The 20,239-nt window shown below is 35.7% G+C and overlaps 2 protein-coding genes across 2 annotated transcripts; both read right to left on the bottom strand.

Annotated features, from left to right (window-relative positions):
• Positions 1 to 1,856: 1,856 nt before the first annotated feature.
• Positions 1,857 to 2,792, bottom strand: LOC101447623 (olfactory receptor 5M8-like). The gene has a single exon (XM_004484669.4). It carries the CDS (start codon positions 2,790 to 2,792, stop codon positions 1,857 to 1,859), a length of 936 nt encoding a protein of 311 aa, XP_004484726.1.
• A 13,849-nt stretch (positions 2,793 to 16,641) lies between these two features.
• LOC101447184 (olfactory receptor 5M8) lies at positions 16,642 to 17,574 on the bottom strand. Its single transcript, XM_023586387.1, has one exon. It carries the CDS (start codon positions 17,572 to 17,574, stop codon positions 16,642 to 16,644), a length of 933 nt encoding a protein of 310 aa, XP_023442155.1.
• Between the last annotated feature and the right edge of the window lie 2,665 nt (positions 17,575 to 20,239).

Here is a 20,239-nt window from a genome sequence, read left to right as displayed (position 1 = left end):
TGAAGAAAATAATTTGCTAACAGAAAAGTTGCTGAGAATGTATTAAGAGGTGCTGTGACCCTCTGGATGGTTGGTGAAGAGAAAATAACCTCCAATTTTTATACACACTTCCTAAAGGAATTCATGAACCCCGTATTGCACAGTCAGGTCTTTTCTAGAGGTCAAAGTGTATTATTTTCTGGATTGGAGCTTGCCTGGTCCCAGTAAATGTGTGTTGGCAGATACCCACCGAACATCTTCCCTGCCGGAGCAGAAATGGCATTCTTTCTCGTTCCCAACACCTCAAATCATAACCCAGTAACACGGAGAACAGGACACAGGCTCAGACACAAAAGAAACCTTCAGCAAATGGCTGCTTCTAACTTACAGAACATTAAATTTCCAGAAGAGCAGGGGAAGAGATTCCACCATGAAGATTCTCACAGGAATGACAAAAACTGTTGGGGTCAGGGTCCACAGATGGCAGTTGCACATCCCACTTTGCTTCATAGAAGAGAGGCAAGTTTGTGCTCCTTGTACCCCAGGGGGAGGGGACCCTGCCACTCAGCAAGGCTTCAACTCCAATGTCACCTCATCCTTCCCACCCATGAAAATAAACTTATGATCACACCTCTCACTTCTGATTCTAGCAAGTTGCCCTCTTCCATGTTGTCCCATGTTCCCTTTTTCATATCAGATACCAATGCCTGAAATAATTTTATTATTCTTTACTTATGTGTCCTACTATGTGACGCCCAATTCTAAAATATAATTAAGGACGGTTTCTGTTTTGTTTTCTGCTAAACCTCTAGTTTGATACACATTAATTTGTAATCAAAATATGTTAAATAAATGAAAAGTTTTAAATATAGGTTAGCAAACATTGTCTCTAGATAACAGCTTCACAACAAACCTAGGGAGCCACCAATGTAGAAAATAATAGGACAGAGGTTCTCCGGAGGGAAAATATGGAAATGATAGGCCAACCATGAGGTGGGAACCCACAGAGAAGAGCTTTAGGCTTCTCAGCAAAAGTTGAGGGACAAGTAAACACTAAAAAAGGAAAAATAGAAAAAATTATTTACTCCATGAAAATCAAATACTTGGGCAAGAAGATAATTGCATTTATTGCACATTACTTAGGCAAATTATAATCAATTATAAAAAGTAACTGTTAAACACATATATGTAATAATATAGAAAAATACTACAACACAAAATAAAACTTCAAATGTGATTTCTTTAGGGTTGGGATTGCTCATTTTGTGAAATCTACTTCTGCATGCATAAATTATGTATAAATTAATATTGTGACAAGTAGAAGAGGAGAGTTCAATATGAGGAAACAGCAAACTGATTATACTGTGGTCATTTTGTAAACAACGGTTTAATTCTCACGTTTTCTACATGCTTGCTCCATATCTGCTCACTCAAGAATCCATAATGACTTAGCAATCACTATCTTAAATTTTACTGGTCACTATGACAATTATTTTTTATAAGCCCACTTGAATGGCCTCTCACTACATTTAAATGCTCTACAGAGAAGCAACACATATAAATTCTAATCCAACTTATTATCCATAGCTATATGCCTTCACATAACACCAAGGGAGCCAGAGGTTTGATGTTACTATGAGCTTAAAAGGCAAAGGAATAATATCTGGTAAACAGCACCAGTGACAACTAGAAACACATGCATTTTGTAATCAAAATTGTGTTTTATATGTTTAGAATTATAAAAATAATTAAAATTAAAAAAAGACAGAGTTGAGTTCTCCTTGCTGCATGTTATTTCTTACTTCACCATTAAGTCCATCCTGAATATTAAGGAAATGGTTGAGAAAAGCTTTAGGACCAAAAGAAGAGTGAGTTGTTTACAAAAGTAATTTTTTCCTGAACAACTCTTTGGTTAAGGCCTCTTTCACATCTTTATTTCTAAGACTATAAATCATAGGGTTCAACATGGGAATAACTGTAGTATAAAACACAGCAACCATTTTTCCCTGTTCCACAGATTCCTTTGAGGGAGTTCTGAGATACATGAAGAAAAGAGTTGTATAGAATATGGTGACAGCTGTCAGATGGGATCCACAGGTAGAGAAAGCTTTGCGCCTGCCCTCTGAAGAGCTGATTCTCAGGATAGCAGGAAAAATAAAAAGGTAGGAAATAAGGATGATGAGAAGGGAAAAGGAAAGGTTGCATCCAGCCACAACAAACATTGATGTTTCTTTGTTGTAGGTGTCAGAACAAGCAAGCTTAATCAGAGGAGGGTCAGCACAGTAGAAGTGGTTAATTTCATTGGGGCCACAGAAAGCTAGGTGATAGGTCCACATGGTCTCCATCAGCCCGGTAAGGGCTCCATACACATAAGGCACCACGATAAGGGACGTGCAGACATTCCTGGACATTTTGCTGCCATAAAGGAGAGGGTCGCAGATGGCCACGTACCGATCAAAGGCCATCAGAGCCAGGATATAGATCTCAACGTGGACCAAGGCAATAAAAAGGTAACACTGCACCAGACAAGCTGCATAGGAAATGGATTTCTTGTGTGATAAGAAAATCTCCAGCATCTTTGGAGTCACATTGGAAGAGAAGCACAGATCCACGAAGGATAAGTGGCTCAGGAAAAAGTACATGGGTGTGTGGAGCCGGGCATTGACTTGGATGAGGACAATCATGCCGAGATTGCCTGCCACAGTGGCCATGTAAACCACTAGAAATAACACGAAGAAGAGGATCTGCAATTCCAGGCGATTGGTGAGCCCAAGGAGAACAAATTCAGTCACTGTGGTGAAGTTTCTTCTCATGATTTCCTTGAATGAGAAATGAGAACTTTGTATTTATTTTGGATTTTGGTATAATTTAAGAAATAAATATTACTTTTATCATAATTATCTTCCTCCCAAATTCCTTCTTTCTCTTCCTAGTATTTTTGCTCATTTGATTCTTTTGAACCTCATTTTTGTTAAATTCAAACAGAGCCAGATATTGGAAGAGGAACTGGAGTCATTCAAAGCAGCTCTTTGTTTTTTGTTATATATAGATCTCTATCATTCTTCTTTTATTTTGGCCCATCATGTCTCCACTCATTGCTTTTCCTTTTTCAAATTATTACTTACCCACTTACCCCCTTCTTATCTTCTTCTGTCTATTATTTATGCATCTGGGATGGTTTTTTTTTTCCTTTTTCTTTTTTGAGGTACTGGGCCAGGGGTTGAACCTGGGATATTATATGTGTGAAGCCACTTCTGTACCACTGACCCACAAATGCTCCCCATCTGTCTATTATTTTTAAAGATACTTTCTCAGCTTAACTGGCCCAAAAGGTAATCAATAGTACCAAAGCATTTCCTTGTCTCTCACTATAATGTGGGCAAGGCATGAGTTGACAGAAAGGAAAGGATTATATCATCTATTTTAAGATGTGTTGTTTTGAATAATTTTGACCAAATCCATTCCCTGTTAGATAATCATGGTGTATTGGGGAAAAGTTTAGTGAAAATTGTTCAAACCTAAAAGTGAAACATCATGCAGGAAGGTTTGTTAATCAGCACACCAATGCATTGCCAGTCAGTACTTTTCATATTTCAGGACTGATGAGAACTAGAAGAGTGGCACATTGGGGATGTTTTGTAACAAATAAGAACAGACAGGGTGCATTCTGGGGAGGATTGTGTTCCTCCCTGGGAAGGATGGCCACTTTCTTGGGGACTGATGCATAAACCTTGGAATGTACTGCCCAGGAAGTATTGTGTTCCTTCCTGAGGAGGTTGGCCACTTCCTCGGGACCTAACTCAGAACTGGCAAGTTGGCATGTATAGTACGAGTTCACTGATTATAAGTGTGATAAAAGGGACAGTCCCTGGTCAGGCCAGTTGAAGGCCCACCCTTGGAGAGGGTGCTCTGCACAGGTGTTGATTTCCATCTAGACTCCGGTATAGGCTTCTGATTGGGGGCTTCCAAGCCATGCGCTAGATGTTGGTGAGTTTTTTATGTAAGACTGTTTGATTTTTCTATCCTTTTGTGACTCTGATCAATATAGATTTAATCTTTTGACTGATTACTTTATTCTTGTTTCTAACTCTAATTGTCTACATAGAATTATTAAATTAGCTATGCATATACATATTTATATTGCATCCAAATGGGACTTTGGCCAGAGGTGGTCTGGGTATTTCAGGGTCTCCTTCAGTTCAGTGAGCTTATGAATGTATATATGCATATTGTGAGGGTTGGGATATAGCAGTTGGACTCATGTTTAAAGACAATCCTTTCCTTATTTTGTATTCTTTTAATTAATCTAGGTTCACTAACAATATATAGATATAAAGGATTATGATGTGGCAGTTATACCCTAGTTTGTAGACAATCCTTTGCTTATTTCATTTTCTCCCAATTATTAACAGAAGTTTAATAAAATAAATCATGTCTGTGTATTGTTTCTTTGCTGAGTTAATTGATTTATTATATCAATATATATATTATATCAATATATATACATATAGCAAATATATATAAATACATATAGCAATATAATATATAGATATATTATATCTATATATATATATACATATAGCAAAGTATTAGCAAAGCATTTTATCTAGCAGAACACATGGCCATCCAAGCAGGGTTAATTTGAAGCCTTCATATTGCTCCAGACCTTTTGGAGTCGGAAGTTACAGGTAGGGCATGGGGGATTTAAAATTTTTTTAAATTATTATTTTGAAGACTGTTTAAACCTCTGCATTTGGAGGTTGTGCAGAATTTAAATTCTCTAATCATTAGCAGCAAAATAACATTATTTTACAGGAAATGTGCCATTGCATGGAGCTAAGTGATGGAAATTCCATCTTCTTGGTCACCTTCTGGTTTCCACTATGAAATTTGAGAGAAGAAATCCTTGGTTCAGACAGGAGGAGGCAAGAATCAATGCTTACCCCTAATTGACTTAAGAGAGTGAGTGAGTGATTCAAGGTGAAGAAGATTTATGCATCAGACTGATTGCACTTGTTGCTTAAGAACCAGACTGATCCTAGAAATGTACTCTTGCCCTGTGGTTAGCACTATTCAGCCTCCAGACCTCTGTGAGTTGCTCTTTGCTCTGTGCCTTGTCTTCTTGTAGCAAGTTGATTTGTGAGTCACAGTATTCTTGCAGAAAAGTTCCTTTTACTTAGCATAGTCAGAGCTGACTTCTGTTACTTGCAGCAAAGAAAAAACTGATACAACTGATATTAACTAAGGAGATCTTATGGGAGACTATTCTTTGCATACAAATTTCTGCAACAAGGTTTAATTTGTGATTTATACAACATGAAGTTGAATCTGGTCTAACTCTGACAATAGTAGTGATGTGGCCATGTCCACTTTTACATGTCTGGTTTCTTTCACTTTTTAGCATTGTTTTATTTTTCCTGCTCTTCTAGAGATAAAATTTATACACTGAAGTGTACCTTTCATGAATCTGCAAGCCTATATGCTTTAACAAAAGTCTAAACTGTGTAACTAACTGTGGGGCATTCAGAAATGAGTTTAAATAAAGCTCTAATAGCTTTACCACACAACCGAATTCATGAGTAGTTAGACATTTCTGAGATGCTGTTCTGTTTCTTGGGCAAACTCCTTTTTCTTAGTTTCAACTTTATCATGAATTTCTTTATTTAAAATAAAAATAACAACACTTGTAGAGTGTGTGTGTAATATGCCAAGCTCTGATTAATATGCTTCAGAAATATTAACTAATCTGACCCTTAAACCAATACTATGGTATTCTTGACCCTCACTGATAAGGAAAATAACATTTTTTTTTTTTTTAAGTTTTTTGCAGAGGAAATACTACTATGGACAGTCTAGTATACTAGTAAAAACAATTGCTGTGGAGTCAACCAGTTCTGTTCATATTCTGGCTTTAGCACTTCTGATCTGAGTAAAGTAGGACATGTTTTTAACAGTTGTGGATTTCTATTTCTTCTTGAAATGTAAGTAATAAAAGTACATTTTGGCGGCAGACTTGGCCCAGTGGTTAGTGCGTCCATCTACCACATGGGAGGTCCCGGGTTTCAAACTCTGGGCCTTCTTGACCCCTGTGGAGCTGGCCCATGCGCAGTGCTGATGTGCGCAAGGAGTTCCGTGCCATGCAGGGGTGTCCCCGCGTAGGGGAGCCCCACGTACAAGGAGTGCGCAACGTAAGGAGAGCCACCCAGCATGAAAGAAAGTGCAGCCTGCCCAGGAATGGTGCCGCACACACAGAGAGCTGACACAACAAGATGACGCAACAAAAAGAAACAGATTCCCGTGCCGCTGACAGCAACAGAAGCAGACAAAGAAGACACAGCAAACAGACACAGATAACAGACAACAGGGTGGGGAAATAAATAAATAAATAAATAAATCTTTTTTTTTTAAAGGTCCATTTTAAGAGGGTTATTTTGAGAATTAAACAAAACAGAGTTTGCAATATATGTATCACTGTGCTTAATACATACAATCCATCAATAAATGTTAATTATCATTGTGTCTGTGTGTTTGTGCACATGTGTGTGAAGGATCCTGGAGCATACCATTCCATATATTTGTATCCCCTTGTCTTCTGTCCCCATTACTCAATAGCTTTCATAAGTAGTAGTATCTCAAATAATAAATGTTTACACTTCTATTAACTGATATTTTTTCTTTCCATCTAGTCATTTGGTAATCACAACAATAAAAAAAATTTACAACACATACAGTTGCGCAAATAAATAGAGTTCTCATAGCTGTGAGCATTTACAGAATAAAGAAACCTACCTACCTGTGGAAGAAGTGCCTTCCTTACAAGAAATAGCAAGGGCTCCTCAGATGAATAAAGCAGGCAGAATTTATATAATTCGTTTGTTGACTCCATTTTCTTAGGGGATTTCACAAATACATGAAATAATTACTTTATTAGGTAGTTTTTCACTGTCTGGGGAAAAACCAGTTGATACAATACAGATTTCACATTGGAGTCACACCCTGGGCAGTGCTTTTCTCCCTTATATTATTTGTTAATGTTTCTGTTTGCATTATGTTAATGACGTTAGTTTCTAATTAGTCTGTTTTTCTGATACCTATTCTTCAGCACTATTGGCACAACATTGTGAAAAAGTTCTGTTATCCTCCAACTGCTCTCACTCCATCCAATACAATACACTGCTTTGATATTGGAAGGAAGCTATGATGGTTTGAGGAATAATTTGAATTTTAAAATTTTAAGTAATGTTTAAACTCAAGTCTAACATGCATATAGAAAATATGCTCAAGTGTTAAGTGTACACATCCATGAAAATTTACCAATTGAATGTAATGGTGTAACTAATGTATAAATCAAGAAAAGTGACAGCACCCCAGAGGCCTGCCTTTTGCCCTTCCCAGTCACAACACAAAAAGTTAACTACATTTTCATTTATAACTCTATAGATTGATTAACTGCACATATTAGTTCTTTTAAATATTATATCTTTGACTTCCTAAAACCTTGATAGTGCTGAACATAATGTTTGTGAGTCTTATTCAACGTGATGAATCTAGAGATCACTGAAAAATTTGGGATTGGTTGTTATGCTGCAGTAGCTGAAGCCTGTCCTGCCCCCAGAAAACCTACTCTATCTGGACTTCAGAATCTGGCACACAACAAAAGTTCCTGGCATCCACTATGGCTGCTTTTCATTTCTAGTAACAGTCCTTCCATCTGGCAGTGGGATCTCTTGCTTTAGAATGCTAATTTGTATCTCTCCTGTATGTAATAATTTCCCGCCTTTTACTTTGTTAACCAAAGAACATATATTTACTGTCAGTTATCTCAACTATTGATTCCACACGGCATTTATCTGTCCTGCTACATCTCTTGGCTTTCTCTCCTTCCTTCTTTTTTTTAACACTGATAGGCATGATTGGGTATTTAAGGTTCATTGGAATTCATCATCCTTTCAGTAGTGTTTCAACCCAGCTTTGAAGGGCACGAGTTGGGGCAGCTGTAAGGCCAAAAAGTGCACTAGGCACATTGTTAGACGTGAGCTTATTTGGAACTTACAACCAGGAGAGACTCTTCAATGGCAGCAGGTCAAAGAATGAAGTTAGTGCTCCACAAAAAAAGCAAGAAAAGGAGGGGAAATAAAAAGGATCTCAGGACAAAGACATTCCATAAGGTATAAGAACAGATTTTCTGAAAGAGTTACATGAGGCACACAAATGTGGTGTTTGGTGATGTTACTGAAGTAAGGGAGTATACAGCCATGAAAATTCAAAAGTTCAGGACCATTCATTCATTCTTTCCTTCAAGGAGGTCTGTTACCCTTTAACTTGTGAGTGTCCAGGTGGCAAAGTGCTTCAGGCTGTGTTTTTTCAAAGGCGAAATGGCATCCCAGGCCTTGAGCTCCCACAATCAACCCCTGAGCAGCAGAGTTCATTGAGCCTAGTACCTGCATTGCATTTATACTTCACAGCAACCATATGATAGACAATGGAATAATGAGAGTCTTCCACTAAAAACTAGTAGGCCATCAAAATCTTCTAGCTATAGTCCATATTTTACATTTGGTGTATTTTCCCCCAGCCCAGCCTATTATTATTATTTTTTGTCTTTGCAGTCAGAATTTAATGAGATTGACACAACAAAAAAGGATATTGCACACAGAAGAATTATAAAGTTAAGGGTATTGATCCATGAACTAGATATATCAATAAATAGATATATACATACATGCATACCCGATGCTCTTCTTCTTTTCACCATTTTATTTTTTATTTTTTTAAAGCTACATAGATCACACAAAATGCTACATTAATAAAAATAAGAGGTTCCCATATACCTCACTCTCCACACCCATCACTCCTCCCACACAAACTAGGGATTTCCCCAGAGGATTCTTCCTCCCTGGAGCTCACAACCACCACTGCCAGTGGTCCTTCATTCTCCTGGCTTGCTCACCAATTTATTTCAACCCAGTTTTGAAGGGCACAAGCTGGGGCAGTCATAAGGCCAAAGAATAATACACCAGGCAAATCATTAGACGAGAGTTTTTTGGGGACTTACAAACAGGAGAGAATCTTCAATGGCAGCAGGTCAAAGAATGAAGTCAGTGCTCCACATAGAAGCAAGAAAAGGAGGGGCAATAAAAGTAGTCTCAGGACAAAGACATTCCATAGAGTGTGAGAACAGAATTTCTGCAAATGTTAGATAAGGTGTGCAAACCGGGTGTTTGGTGATGTTCTCATAGGAAGGGAGTATATGACCTTGAGGGGATTAATGTTTGTGGGACCATTTGCACATTCTTTCCCTCTGGGAGGTCTGTTATACTTTTACTAGTGAGTGTTCAGGTTATGCCATGTGGCAAAATGCTTCAGGCTGTTTCATTTAAAGGGGCACCCCCATCCCTGGGTTCACACAAGTAATGAAGAAAAATTAGCAAAGTAAGCCTGAATAGTTTCTCACCTTTATATGTAAAAATGGGGCAGTATACTTTTAGAATTAAGCACAAAAAGGACTCTGCAAATATTCTTCTATGAATCTCCTGGTATTGTAATTGGTTATGATAACTGTCATCATGAAATTATCTCTGAATCATAATATAAATAAACTAGCATATAGTACACAATACTGCTGTGTAGTATTCTATTTTATGACTATACCTAAATATCCCTATCATTTTCAGTGTTGTTAGATATTTATAATGCCTCTACATTTGATTGTTAAAAAAACATCCTTACACAATCTCTTCATGAACATATATATGCATTTGTTTCAGTTATACACTGAATAGAAATTCTGGTTTGCAGTGTATATGTACACTTGGTTTCAGCTGATGCTACCAAATAGTATCTCAAACTGATATCAATATACCCTCCTACCAGCATTGAATGGAAGGTCAATTGTTTCACATTCTCACCAATACTTAATATTTTCAGGGTTTTTAAAAAAATTCTGGTTTGTACATGTCGGGTATATCCTATTGTAGTTGTAACTTGCATTTCTCTGATGACCACTGAGTCAAATATACTTTCTTGTTTTTGACCTTTTGAATATTACTTTTGAGAAGTATTATTTCTATATTTCGATATTTATAAATTATCTGGTAGTTAACTACTTATCATAGACATTTTATAGAAAATATTCTGAATTTGAAACTTTTATTAATATGTTTTGTGCATTTATCTCCTCTCAGTCTGTGCCTTACTTTTTCACTCATATGTTGTCTTTAGTTGAAGAACAGTTGTTAATGTAAAGACAACACAATCTATCACTGTCTGTGTCTTGTTTAAGAAATAGTTGCCTTCTCACATTTATGAATATATGTTGTTATGCTTTCTTCTATAAGATTTATTGGTTTATCTTTGACATCAGAGAATTTAAACTATCAGGAATTGATAGTTGTGTATGATGTGTCTAGAAGTGACCACTGATTTATTTCACATGGGTATTCTACATAGCATTTGTTTCAGAGGTCATCCTTCCCCATTGCTTTTTGTTGTCCTCCTATCAAAAAATAAAGACAATATATCAATATGTGCCTTCATCTGCCTAAAGAATGACATCTATTTTTTAAAATTAATCTGGGTTTATTGGTATCATATTCTCTTTTTTTCCTCTATTTTTAAAAAATATTACATTCAAAAAATATAAGAGATCCCCATATACTCTCCACGCCCCTCACCCCACTCCTCCCACATCAGCAAACTCTTTCATCACCATGGCACATTTATTGCATTTGATGAATACATTTTGGAGCACTGCTGCACCACATGGATAATGGTTTACATTGTAGTTTACACTCTTCCCCAGTCCACCCAGTGGTCCATGGCAGGACATATAATGTCCAGCATCTGTCCCTGCAATACCATTGAGGACAACTCCAAGTCCTGAAAATGCCCCCACGTCATACCTCTTCTTCCTCTCTCTACCCTCAGCAGGTACTGGGGTCACTTTCTCCACATCACTGCCATCATTTCTTCCATTACTAATCACAATGGTTCCATAGTACAATATCAGTAAGTCCACTCTAGTCCATACTCTATTCCTTCATCCTACGAACCCTGGGATGGTTATGTCCACTTCATGTCTGTATCAAGAAGGGGCTTAGATTCCACATGGATGATGGATGCAATTCTTCTGCTTGCACCTGTAGGCACTATTGGCTCCCTGGTCATATTCTCTTAGTTCTTTCTTCTTGCTTATGAAGAAATATCTTTATTTGACTTTGACTTTGATTGTTCTTCTTACAAATGCAAACAACTGCAAATGCACAAAAACACTTCAGACACCAGACATCAAATTTTAGGTGGGCAGTTGTTTTCTTTTAGCACTTTAAAAACCATGCAGTTTTAAGTCCCTGATTGTTTCTGTTACATCAGTTGTTAGTATTAATGCTCTTCTATTCTGGGAAATGTGCCTTTTTCCTCTGGCTACCTTTGATCATTTTTCCTGTCTTTGATTTTGGTCAATATGATTTGCATAACTCAATGTAGTTTTCTTTGAGTTTATCCTATGTTGGTAAATAGAAAAAGATGAATAGACATTGGCCCTTTCTTCAGGAAGTTCTTAGAATACTGGAAAAAACAGATGCATGTACAGAAAACTACATGACCAATTAAAACACATGCAATCGTAGATTTGTAAACCTGTGGGTGAACCATGATGTGGTATTTAACTGAAACTGAATTTATTAGGGGAGAATTTCTGGAGGGAACAAAGCCTCAGCAAATTCTTAAATAATCAAGAAAGTGTGGAAGGAACTTAAAGTTGGCCAGTAGGAAAATTTATTACTTGTTTCATAAAACTTTACTTTGCTAAATAGTAGTACTAATACTAATACTAGTACTAAACTTCATTAAGCAAATTACTAATTCTCTCTTTCTGTCTAACCTGAAGGAGTATTGGCCACTTATGTTGAGGTAGCCATTAAAATGTGGGCATGTTAGCAGAGGTGCTACACTCCATTTGCCTCGTCAACTCTGGCCACACGTAGCAGAATCCAGTATCAAAGGGACCACGTTTCTGACCACATCTCCTATTTTTCTTCCCATATATGAAGCTCAGCCACACTGCCTTTCTTTCTGCTACTCCAACATGCCAGGCTTCATCACTGACGCTTTGTATTTGGTATTGCTTCTATCAACTATAGTCCCTCAAGATCTGGTTAAGTTTGTCTTCTTTTCACTGTGTAGGATCAACTCCAACCTCGCCTCCTCCTGGGAAAGAAATATACTTTCCCATCCATGGGGAACGATTGGATTATTACACCTAATTATACCTCTCACTTCTGAATTTGGCAAGTCATTCTCTTCTATGTTGTCCCACTTTACTTTCTTCACATCACTTACCAATAACTGAAATGATGTTATTCTTAACATAGATATCCTACTATCTGAATTCCAATTCTAAAATATAATATACAATGTTTTCTATCTTATTTACTGATGATTTTCCTGTTTGAAACAAAATGACTGGTAAAAAAACATGTTAAATATATAAAAAGGTCTCAAGAGATGATGATCTTAAGATAAATTTGCAGCATGCCTAACAACAAAAGTGCCTTGCATCCACTACTGTTGCCTTTAATTTATAATAATAGCATCTGGCATTGGGTTCATCTACTTAAAAATGTTAGTTTGTATCTCTCATTTATGCAATAATTACCACCCCCATCACTTTGATAACTAGAAAACATATATTTTATTGTCAGTTATCTCAGCTTGTAAATCCATGTGACATTATCTGTCCTGCTGTAGCTCTTAAACTTCTCCTCTTCCTTCACTTTTATAGCAATGATGGGTGTGAATTGGATATTTAAAGTTCAGTTAAAATCAGCATCTTTTCTAGTAGTAAATCATCTTCTTTTCTAGTAGTAAAGAAAATTTAGGAATACAAGTCTGAATGGTCTCTCACATTTGTAATGTGAAAATAGGACAGCATGCTTTTTAGAATTAAGCACAAAAACTAGGACTCTGCACAATTCTTTTCTATGAATCTCCTGGTTTGAATTTAGTTATTGATCTCCATGAAATTATCTCTGAATCACAAGATAAATAAACCGTATATAATATTGCTGTGTAGATTCCTCTATGACTGTACCATAATGTCCATATCACTTTCAGTGTTGCTAGATATTTAGAAACCCTCCACATTAGATAGTTTAAAAAAAAGTCCTTTCACAATCTCTTTGTGAACATATATATGCATTTGTTCCAGTTATACACTGAGTGGAATTTCTAGTTTAAACTATATGCATATATTCAGCTTCTGCTGATTCTATCAAATAGTATTTCAAACTGGTTATATCAATTTAACCTCCTACCAGCATTATATGGCAAGTCACTTGTTCCACATTCTCAAAAATGCTTAATATTTTCGTTTGGTTATTATATTTTCATTCTAGGATGTGTGTGTATGGCATGTTATCTTATTATAGTTGTAATTTGCATTTCTCTGATGATCATCTAAGTCTAGTATAGTCTCCTGTTTATTTGACTCTTTTTGAGGTTTATTTTTGAAAATTGCCTATTTATATTTTGACATATTAATAAGTAATCTGTTTTTTATTTATTCTAAGAAATTTTATATATAATATTCTGGATATGCAACTTTCATTAGAGGTGTTTTGAGCAGTTATCTCCTCCCAATCTGTGCCTTACTTTTTCATTCCTCCAAAACTGTTCCTTACTTTTTCACTCTCTTAGATTGTCTTTTGATGAAGAACGGTTGTTAATGTAAAGACAGTGCAATTTATCACTGTGTCTTGTTTAAAAATTACTTGCCTTCACAAGTTTGTGAATTTATTTTCTTATGCTTTCAAGTAGATTTATTGATTTATCTTTGACATTAGATAAACTAACTGGAATTGATATTGTGTATGATGAGTCTGGGGGTAACCTCTGATTTATTCCACATGGGTATTCTACATAGCCAAGAGCATTCGTTTAAGGGGTCATGCTTTCCCATTGCTTTTCAGTACCCACTTTTGTAATAAATGAAGTGATTATATCAGTATGTGCCTGCATCTGCCTGAAAAATGACATCTATTTTTAAATTAATGTGGCCTATTGTTGTCATATTTTCTTAGTTCTTGTTCTTTCTTTTGAAGAAATATCTCTATTTGGCTTTGACTTTGACAGTCCTTCTTACAAACACACTTTTTGTGTGTGCTTCAAAACTGGATATCAAATTTTAGGTGGGGAGTTGTTTTCTTTTAATACTTCATGGGGATATTTTCAGGACATTTGAATTGTCCTGCATGACATTGCAATGATGGATAGAGGCCATTATACATTTTGTCATAACCTATAAAGTTGTGTGGGACAGATTGTAAACTCTAATGTAAATTTTAATCTACAGGTAGCAGCAATGTTCCAAAATGTGTTCATCAATTGTAACAAATGTACCACAGTAATGAAAGATGTTGTTAATGTGGGAAAGTGTGGGAGGGAGAAGGCATGGGACACATGGGAATCCCCTATATTTTATGTAACCTTTATGTAATTTAAAGCTTCTTTAAAAATAAATAAATAAATAGAAAAAAGGGGAAATTTAAAAAAAAACAAATCATGTAGTTATACGTCCTTAATTGTTTCTGTTAAGAAATCACTGTCAGGATTAATGTTGTTCTATTAAAGGAAATGTGCCTCTTTTTCTCTGCCTGCCTTTGATATTTTGAATTTGAGTAATATGACTCACATAATGTGGTATAGTTCTTTTTGAGTTTATCCTATGTTAATAAAGATAAAAAATGAGTGGTCATTGCCCCTTCCTTCAGGAATTTCTTAGAATATTAGAAAAAGCAGATTCATGTACAGATAATTACAGTATTGATTTAACACAAGCAAAGATAGATTTATAAACCTGTGGGTAAACCATGATGTGGTATTTAACAGAAACTGAATTTATCAGGGGAGAATTGCCGGAGGGAACAAAGCCTCAGCAAAATCTTAAATAATCAAAGGAAGTATGGAAGGAATTTAGAGTTGGCCAGTAGGAAAATCTATTACTTGTTTCATAAAACTTATTTTGTTAAGTAATAATACTAATATTAATACTAATACTAGTACTAAACTTCATTAAGCGAATTACTAATTCTCTCATTCTGTCTAACTTGAAGTACTATTGGCCACTTATGTTGAGGTAGCAACTAAAATATGGACATGTAAGCAGGAGTGCTATAGTCCATTTGCCTCATCATCTCTGGCCACCTGTAGCAGAATCCAATAATCAAGGGGCCACCTTTCTGACCACAACTCCTATTATCTCTCCCATTTGTTAAGCTCAGTTATACTGCCTTACAAGCCAGGCTTTCTGGTATTATTTCTGCTAGCTACAGTTCCCCAAAATCTACTTAAATTTGCTTTCTTTTCACTGTGTAAGATCAACTCCAACGTCCCCTCCTCCTTCCCACCCATGGGAACCATCATATTTTTGCACTGTATTACACCTCTCATTTCTAATCTTGGCTTTACTTTCTGCAAAGCATTTACCAATACCTGACATGATGTTATTATTCTCAGCATAGTATCCCACTATCTGAATTCCTACTCTGAAATATAATATATAATATTTTCTTTCCTGTTAACTGCTGAGTTTCCTGTATGAAACAAAATCACTGGTAATAAACCATTTTAAATATATGAAAAAATTCCAATAGATGATAAAATCATTATGTGTAAATGACAACTTTGCAACATTCTTAGAAATCACCCAATGCAGAAAATAATAGCTCTGGAGTCCTCCAGAGGGAAAATGTGGAAGTGATAGACCACCTGTGTGATGGCAAGTGTTTAAGAAAAAGTATATATATTTAAAAAAACAACAACAGGAACTCTGGAGGTAATGATTAGCCTTATGAATATCAAAATAATTGTGCAGTAAGAGTTGCATTCATAGTGCATTACTTAGCCAAATAATAATTACAATAGGCAAATTTTTACTTAATGCATATATGTAAAAGTATAAAAAATACAAGAGGAATAAAATATAAAACCTCAAATGTGATTTTTCTATGTGTCAGGGGTGTTCATTTTGAGATAAATATTTCTACAAGTTTGAATTATGTATAAATTAATATTTTGTCAGGTAGAAGAGGCAAATCTTTGTGGGGAAACAGCAAACTCAATATATTGTGGTAGTTTATATAAAAAATGTTATATTTCTCACTCTTCCTACATATTTGATATGAGGTATCTGAAGGCTCTGATCCATCTTTCCTTACACAAGAAACCATGCTGCCTGAGCAACCACTATCTTAAATCTTGCTGTACCACATGAAAATAACTTTTTAGAAAGATCATCTGATACTTTCATCACAAATGCTCAACTGAGAAACAACACATGTGAACTCAAATCCAACTCAGATAAAAATACATGGCCTACATACACCCAAGGAATCAAAGTTTTAATTCTCTTGTGACCCTACAAGGAGAAGAAATAAAAATTTAGTGAACAACATAAATGTCTACTAAAAATATGAGAAAAATTGCAATAAAAATTCTGTTGTATGTTTAAAATTTTTATATATTTAAATTTAATTTAAAAAAAAGACACATAGATCACCTTGGTAAATCTTATGTCTCACTTTCTTGTTAAATCTATCTTTAATATTAAGGAAAATACCTAGCACAATCTTTTAGATAAAAGAGAAGTGAGTTTTGTATTTTTTTTTAAGTATTTTTTTTCCTGAACAGCTCTTTGGTTAATGCTTCTTTCACATCTTTATTTCTAAGACTATAAATCATAGGGTTCAACATGGGGATAACTGTGGTATAAAACACGGCAATCATTTTTCCTTGCTCCACAGATTCCTTTGAAGGAGTTCTGAGATACATGAAGAAAAGAGCTGAATAGAATATGGTGACAGCTGTCAGATGGGAGCCACAGGTAGAGAAAGCTTTGCGCCTGCCCTCAGTAGAAGGGATCCTCAAGATGGCAGGAAGTATGTAGATATAGGAAATGAGGATGATAAGGAGAGAATACGAGAAGTTGAAACCAGCCACAACAAACATTGACAGCTCCTTATTATAGGTGTCAGAACAAGCGAGCTTAATCAGAGGAGGGTCAGCACAGTAGAAGTGGTTAATTTCATTGGGGCCACAGAAGGTTAAGTTGTAGGTCCACATGGTCTCCATCAGCCCGGTAAGGGCTCCATACACATAAGGCACCACGATAAGGGACGTGCAGACATTCCTGGACATTTTGCTGCCATAAAGGAGAGGGTCGCAGATGGCCATGTACCGATCAAAGGCCATCAGAGCCAGGATATAGATCTCAACGTGGACCAAGGCAATAAAAAGGTAACACTGCACCAGACAAGCTGCATAGGAAATGGATTTCTTGTGTGATAAGAAAATCTCCAGCATCTTTGGAGTCACATTGGAAGAGAAGCACAGATCCACGAAGGATAAGTGGCTCAGGAAAAAGTACATGGGCGTGTGGAGCCGGGCATTGACCTGGATGAGGACAATCATGCCGAGATTGCCTGCCACTGTGACCATGTAAACCACCAGAAATAGCACGAAGAAGAGGACCTGCAATTCCAGGCGATTGGTGAGCCCAAGGAGAATAAATTCAGTCACTGTGGTGAAGTTTCTTCTCATGATTTCCTTGAATGGGAAATGAGAACTTTGTATTTTTTGGATTTCTCTATAATATTCAAAATAAATAAATTTCACTGTTATAGTAATGATCATCCATCCTACCAAACTCCTTCCAATTCAGCAGTATTTTTACTCATTTTCTATTGAATCATTCTCTTTTCTTCGTCAATTCATTCTTTGCCCTCTTACCCATTTTTTCTGTTCTTCTGCATGCCTATTATTTGAAAATATGTACTTCATGGGCATATCTGTCACAAAGATAATCTGTAAAACCAAAGAATTTCCTTGTCCTCCATTATAATGAGAGCAGGGCATGAATTGACAGGAAGAAAAGAATATTATATATTTTTCTAGATGTGTCGTTTTGAATAATATTGACCAAATCCATTCCCAACTAGATAATTGTGTGTAATCAAGGTGGATTACTTTGATGCTTTCATACACCTCCAAACTCATTAGAATAGAGAGGTGGAAGAGGCACATGGGTGACTCTTTCATATTTCTCTTATTACTATGAAAAATGTTTAAAACTTTGCATTTGGTGGTTGCCACAAATCAAAATTCTCCAGCCAATAACACCACAATTATTTTAGAAAGAATATGTCACTACATAGAATTAAATGAAGGGAATTCTTTCTTTGGTTATCCTTTTCAGATTTCATATGAAATTTGAAAAGAGAGATCCTTGATTCAGACAGGAGATAGCAGGAAGCAATGCTTGCCCCTGGTTATCTTAAGTAAATGAGTGACTCAGGGTAAAGAAATTATTTATGCTTCGAACTGATTGCAGTCGTTGTTTAAAAACCAGGCTAATTCTATAAATGTACACTTGCCCTGTGGTTCGTACTACTCAGCCTCCAGACCTTTCTTGGTTGTTGTCTCCTCTCTGTGCCTTTTCTTCTGGTCGCAAGCTGATATGTGAGTCGCAGTTTTCAGGCAGAACAATTCCTTTGAACTTCGCATAGTCAGAGCTGACTTCTGTTATTTTCAGCAAAGAAAAAACTGACACAAATGATATTAACTAAAACGTGTAGGTGTATTTTTCTTTATGGAGATCATCTGTCTTCACTAAGGACATCCTTTGGAGACTTACTGTTATATGCATGTCTGCAACAAATGTTTAATTTGTGATTTATATAACATGAAGTTGAATCTGATTTAAATCTGATCATTGTCGTGATATTGCCTTGTTTGCTCTACATATTAGGTTCCCTTCACTTTTTAGCTTTGTTTATTTGTTTGTTTACTGCTCTTTTTGAGATTGAAATTTATACAGTGATGTGCACCTTTCATTGGTCAACATATATGGTTTCAGTGAAGCTCCAATAGTTTTACCACAGACCCATTCATGAATAGACATTTCTGAGATGCTGTTCTGCTTGTTGGGCAAGTTCCTTATTCTGAGTTTCAATTTTATCACTAATTTATTTATTTAAAATAATAATAGCAACACTTAACATTGTATGTGTAACGTTCCAAGCTCTGATTAAAATGCTTCCTAAATATTGACTAATTTGATCATTAAACCAGTACTATGGTTCTTGACCCTTGTAGAAAAGGAAAATAACATATTTGTTTGTTTGTTTGTTTCCAGTTTAGTGCAGCAGTCTATTACATACAATTGTGAACAATCGAGTATACTGGTAAAAGCAAGCACTTTGGCGTCAATTTGTTGAGTTCATATTCTTTCTTTAACTTTTCTGATGATTGAAGACATGTTTTTAAATAGTTCTGAATTCCAATTTCTTCTTGAATTGGAAATAATAAAAGTACTGCCTGAAAAAGTTACTTTGAGGATTGCATAAAATAATGTTTACAATATGTATAACACTGTGCTTACAAGCAGCCCTCAATAAGTGTTAGTTATCACTGTGTGTGTGTGTGTACATGGTGTGAAAGATCCTGGAGAATACTATTAAGTATATTTTGATTCCTTTATCATCTATCCCCATTTCTCAACTACTTTCATAAGTAACATTATCTCAAATAATAAATGTCTATACTTTTCTTGTAATTGACATTATTCTTTCCATCTAGTTATTTGATCATCAGAGCAATATATCTAACTTTCATAATACATAGAGTTGCACAAATAAATGGAGTTTTCATTGTTATGGACACTTGCAGAATAAAAAACGTACCTACCTGTGGAAGAAGAACCTTCCTTACAAGAAACAGCAGTGGCTCCCCAGATGACTATTGTAGGCAGAATTTATATACTTTGTATATTGATTCCATTTCCCTATGGGATTCCACAGTTATGTATAGATGGAGCAATGACTCTATTAGATAATATTGTCATTATCTAGGAAAAAACAATTGGCACAATGACATGGGAGTCAAATACTAGGTATTTCTCCTTTATGTTCAGACTGAAAATTGTTCTTTTATTAGGAGGTCCATATGGTAGAATTGATGTTGGTCTTTGACTCTGAGTTTGCACTATGTTAACCATGTTAGTTTCTAATTAATCTATTTTTCTGGTACCTTTTCTTCAAAACTATTGTAACAATTTTGTGTCAAAACTCTATTATCATTCAACCATTTTCAATGTGTGGACTGGAAGATTCTGGAACAAAGCTATGCTGTTTAAAGATTAGCTTTACTTTTGTTACTTTTAAATAAACTTTATATTGAAGCCTAATATGCATATAGAAAATATGTT

The sequence above is a fragment of the Dasypus novemcinctus genome, chromosome 10 (genome assembly GCF_030445035.2).
Source record: "Dasypus novemcinctus isolate mDasNov1 chromosome 10, mDasNov1.1.hap2, whole genome shotgun sequence".
Taxonomy (NCBI): Eukaryota; Metazoa; Chordata; class Mammalia; order Cingulata; family Dasypodidae; genus Dasypus; species Dasypus novemcinctus.
Note: the sequence above shows the minus strand (reverse complement) of the source record. Positions and strands in the feature narration are given on the sequence as shown.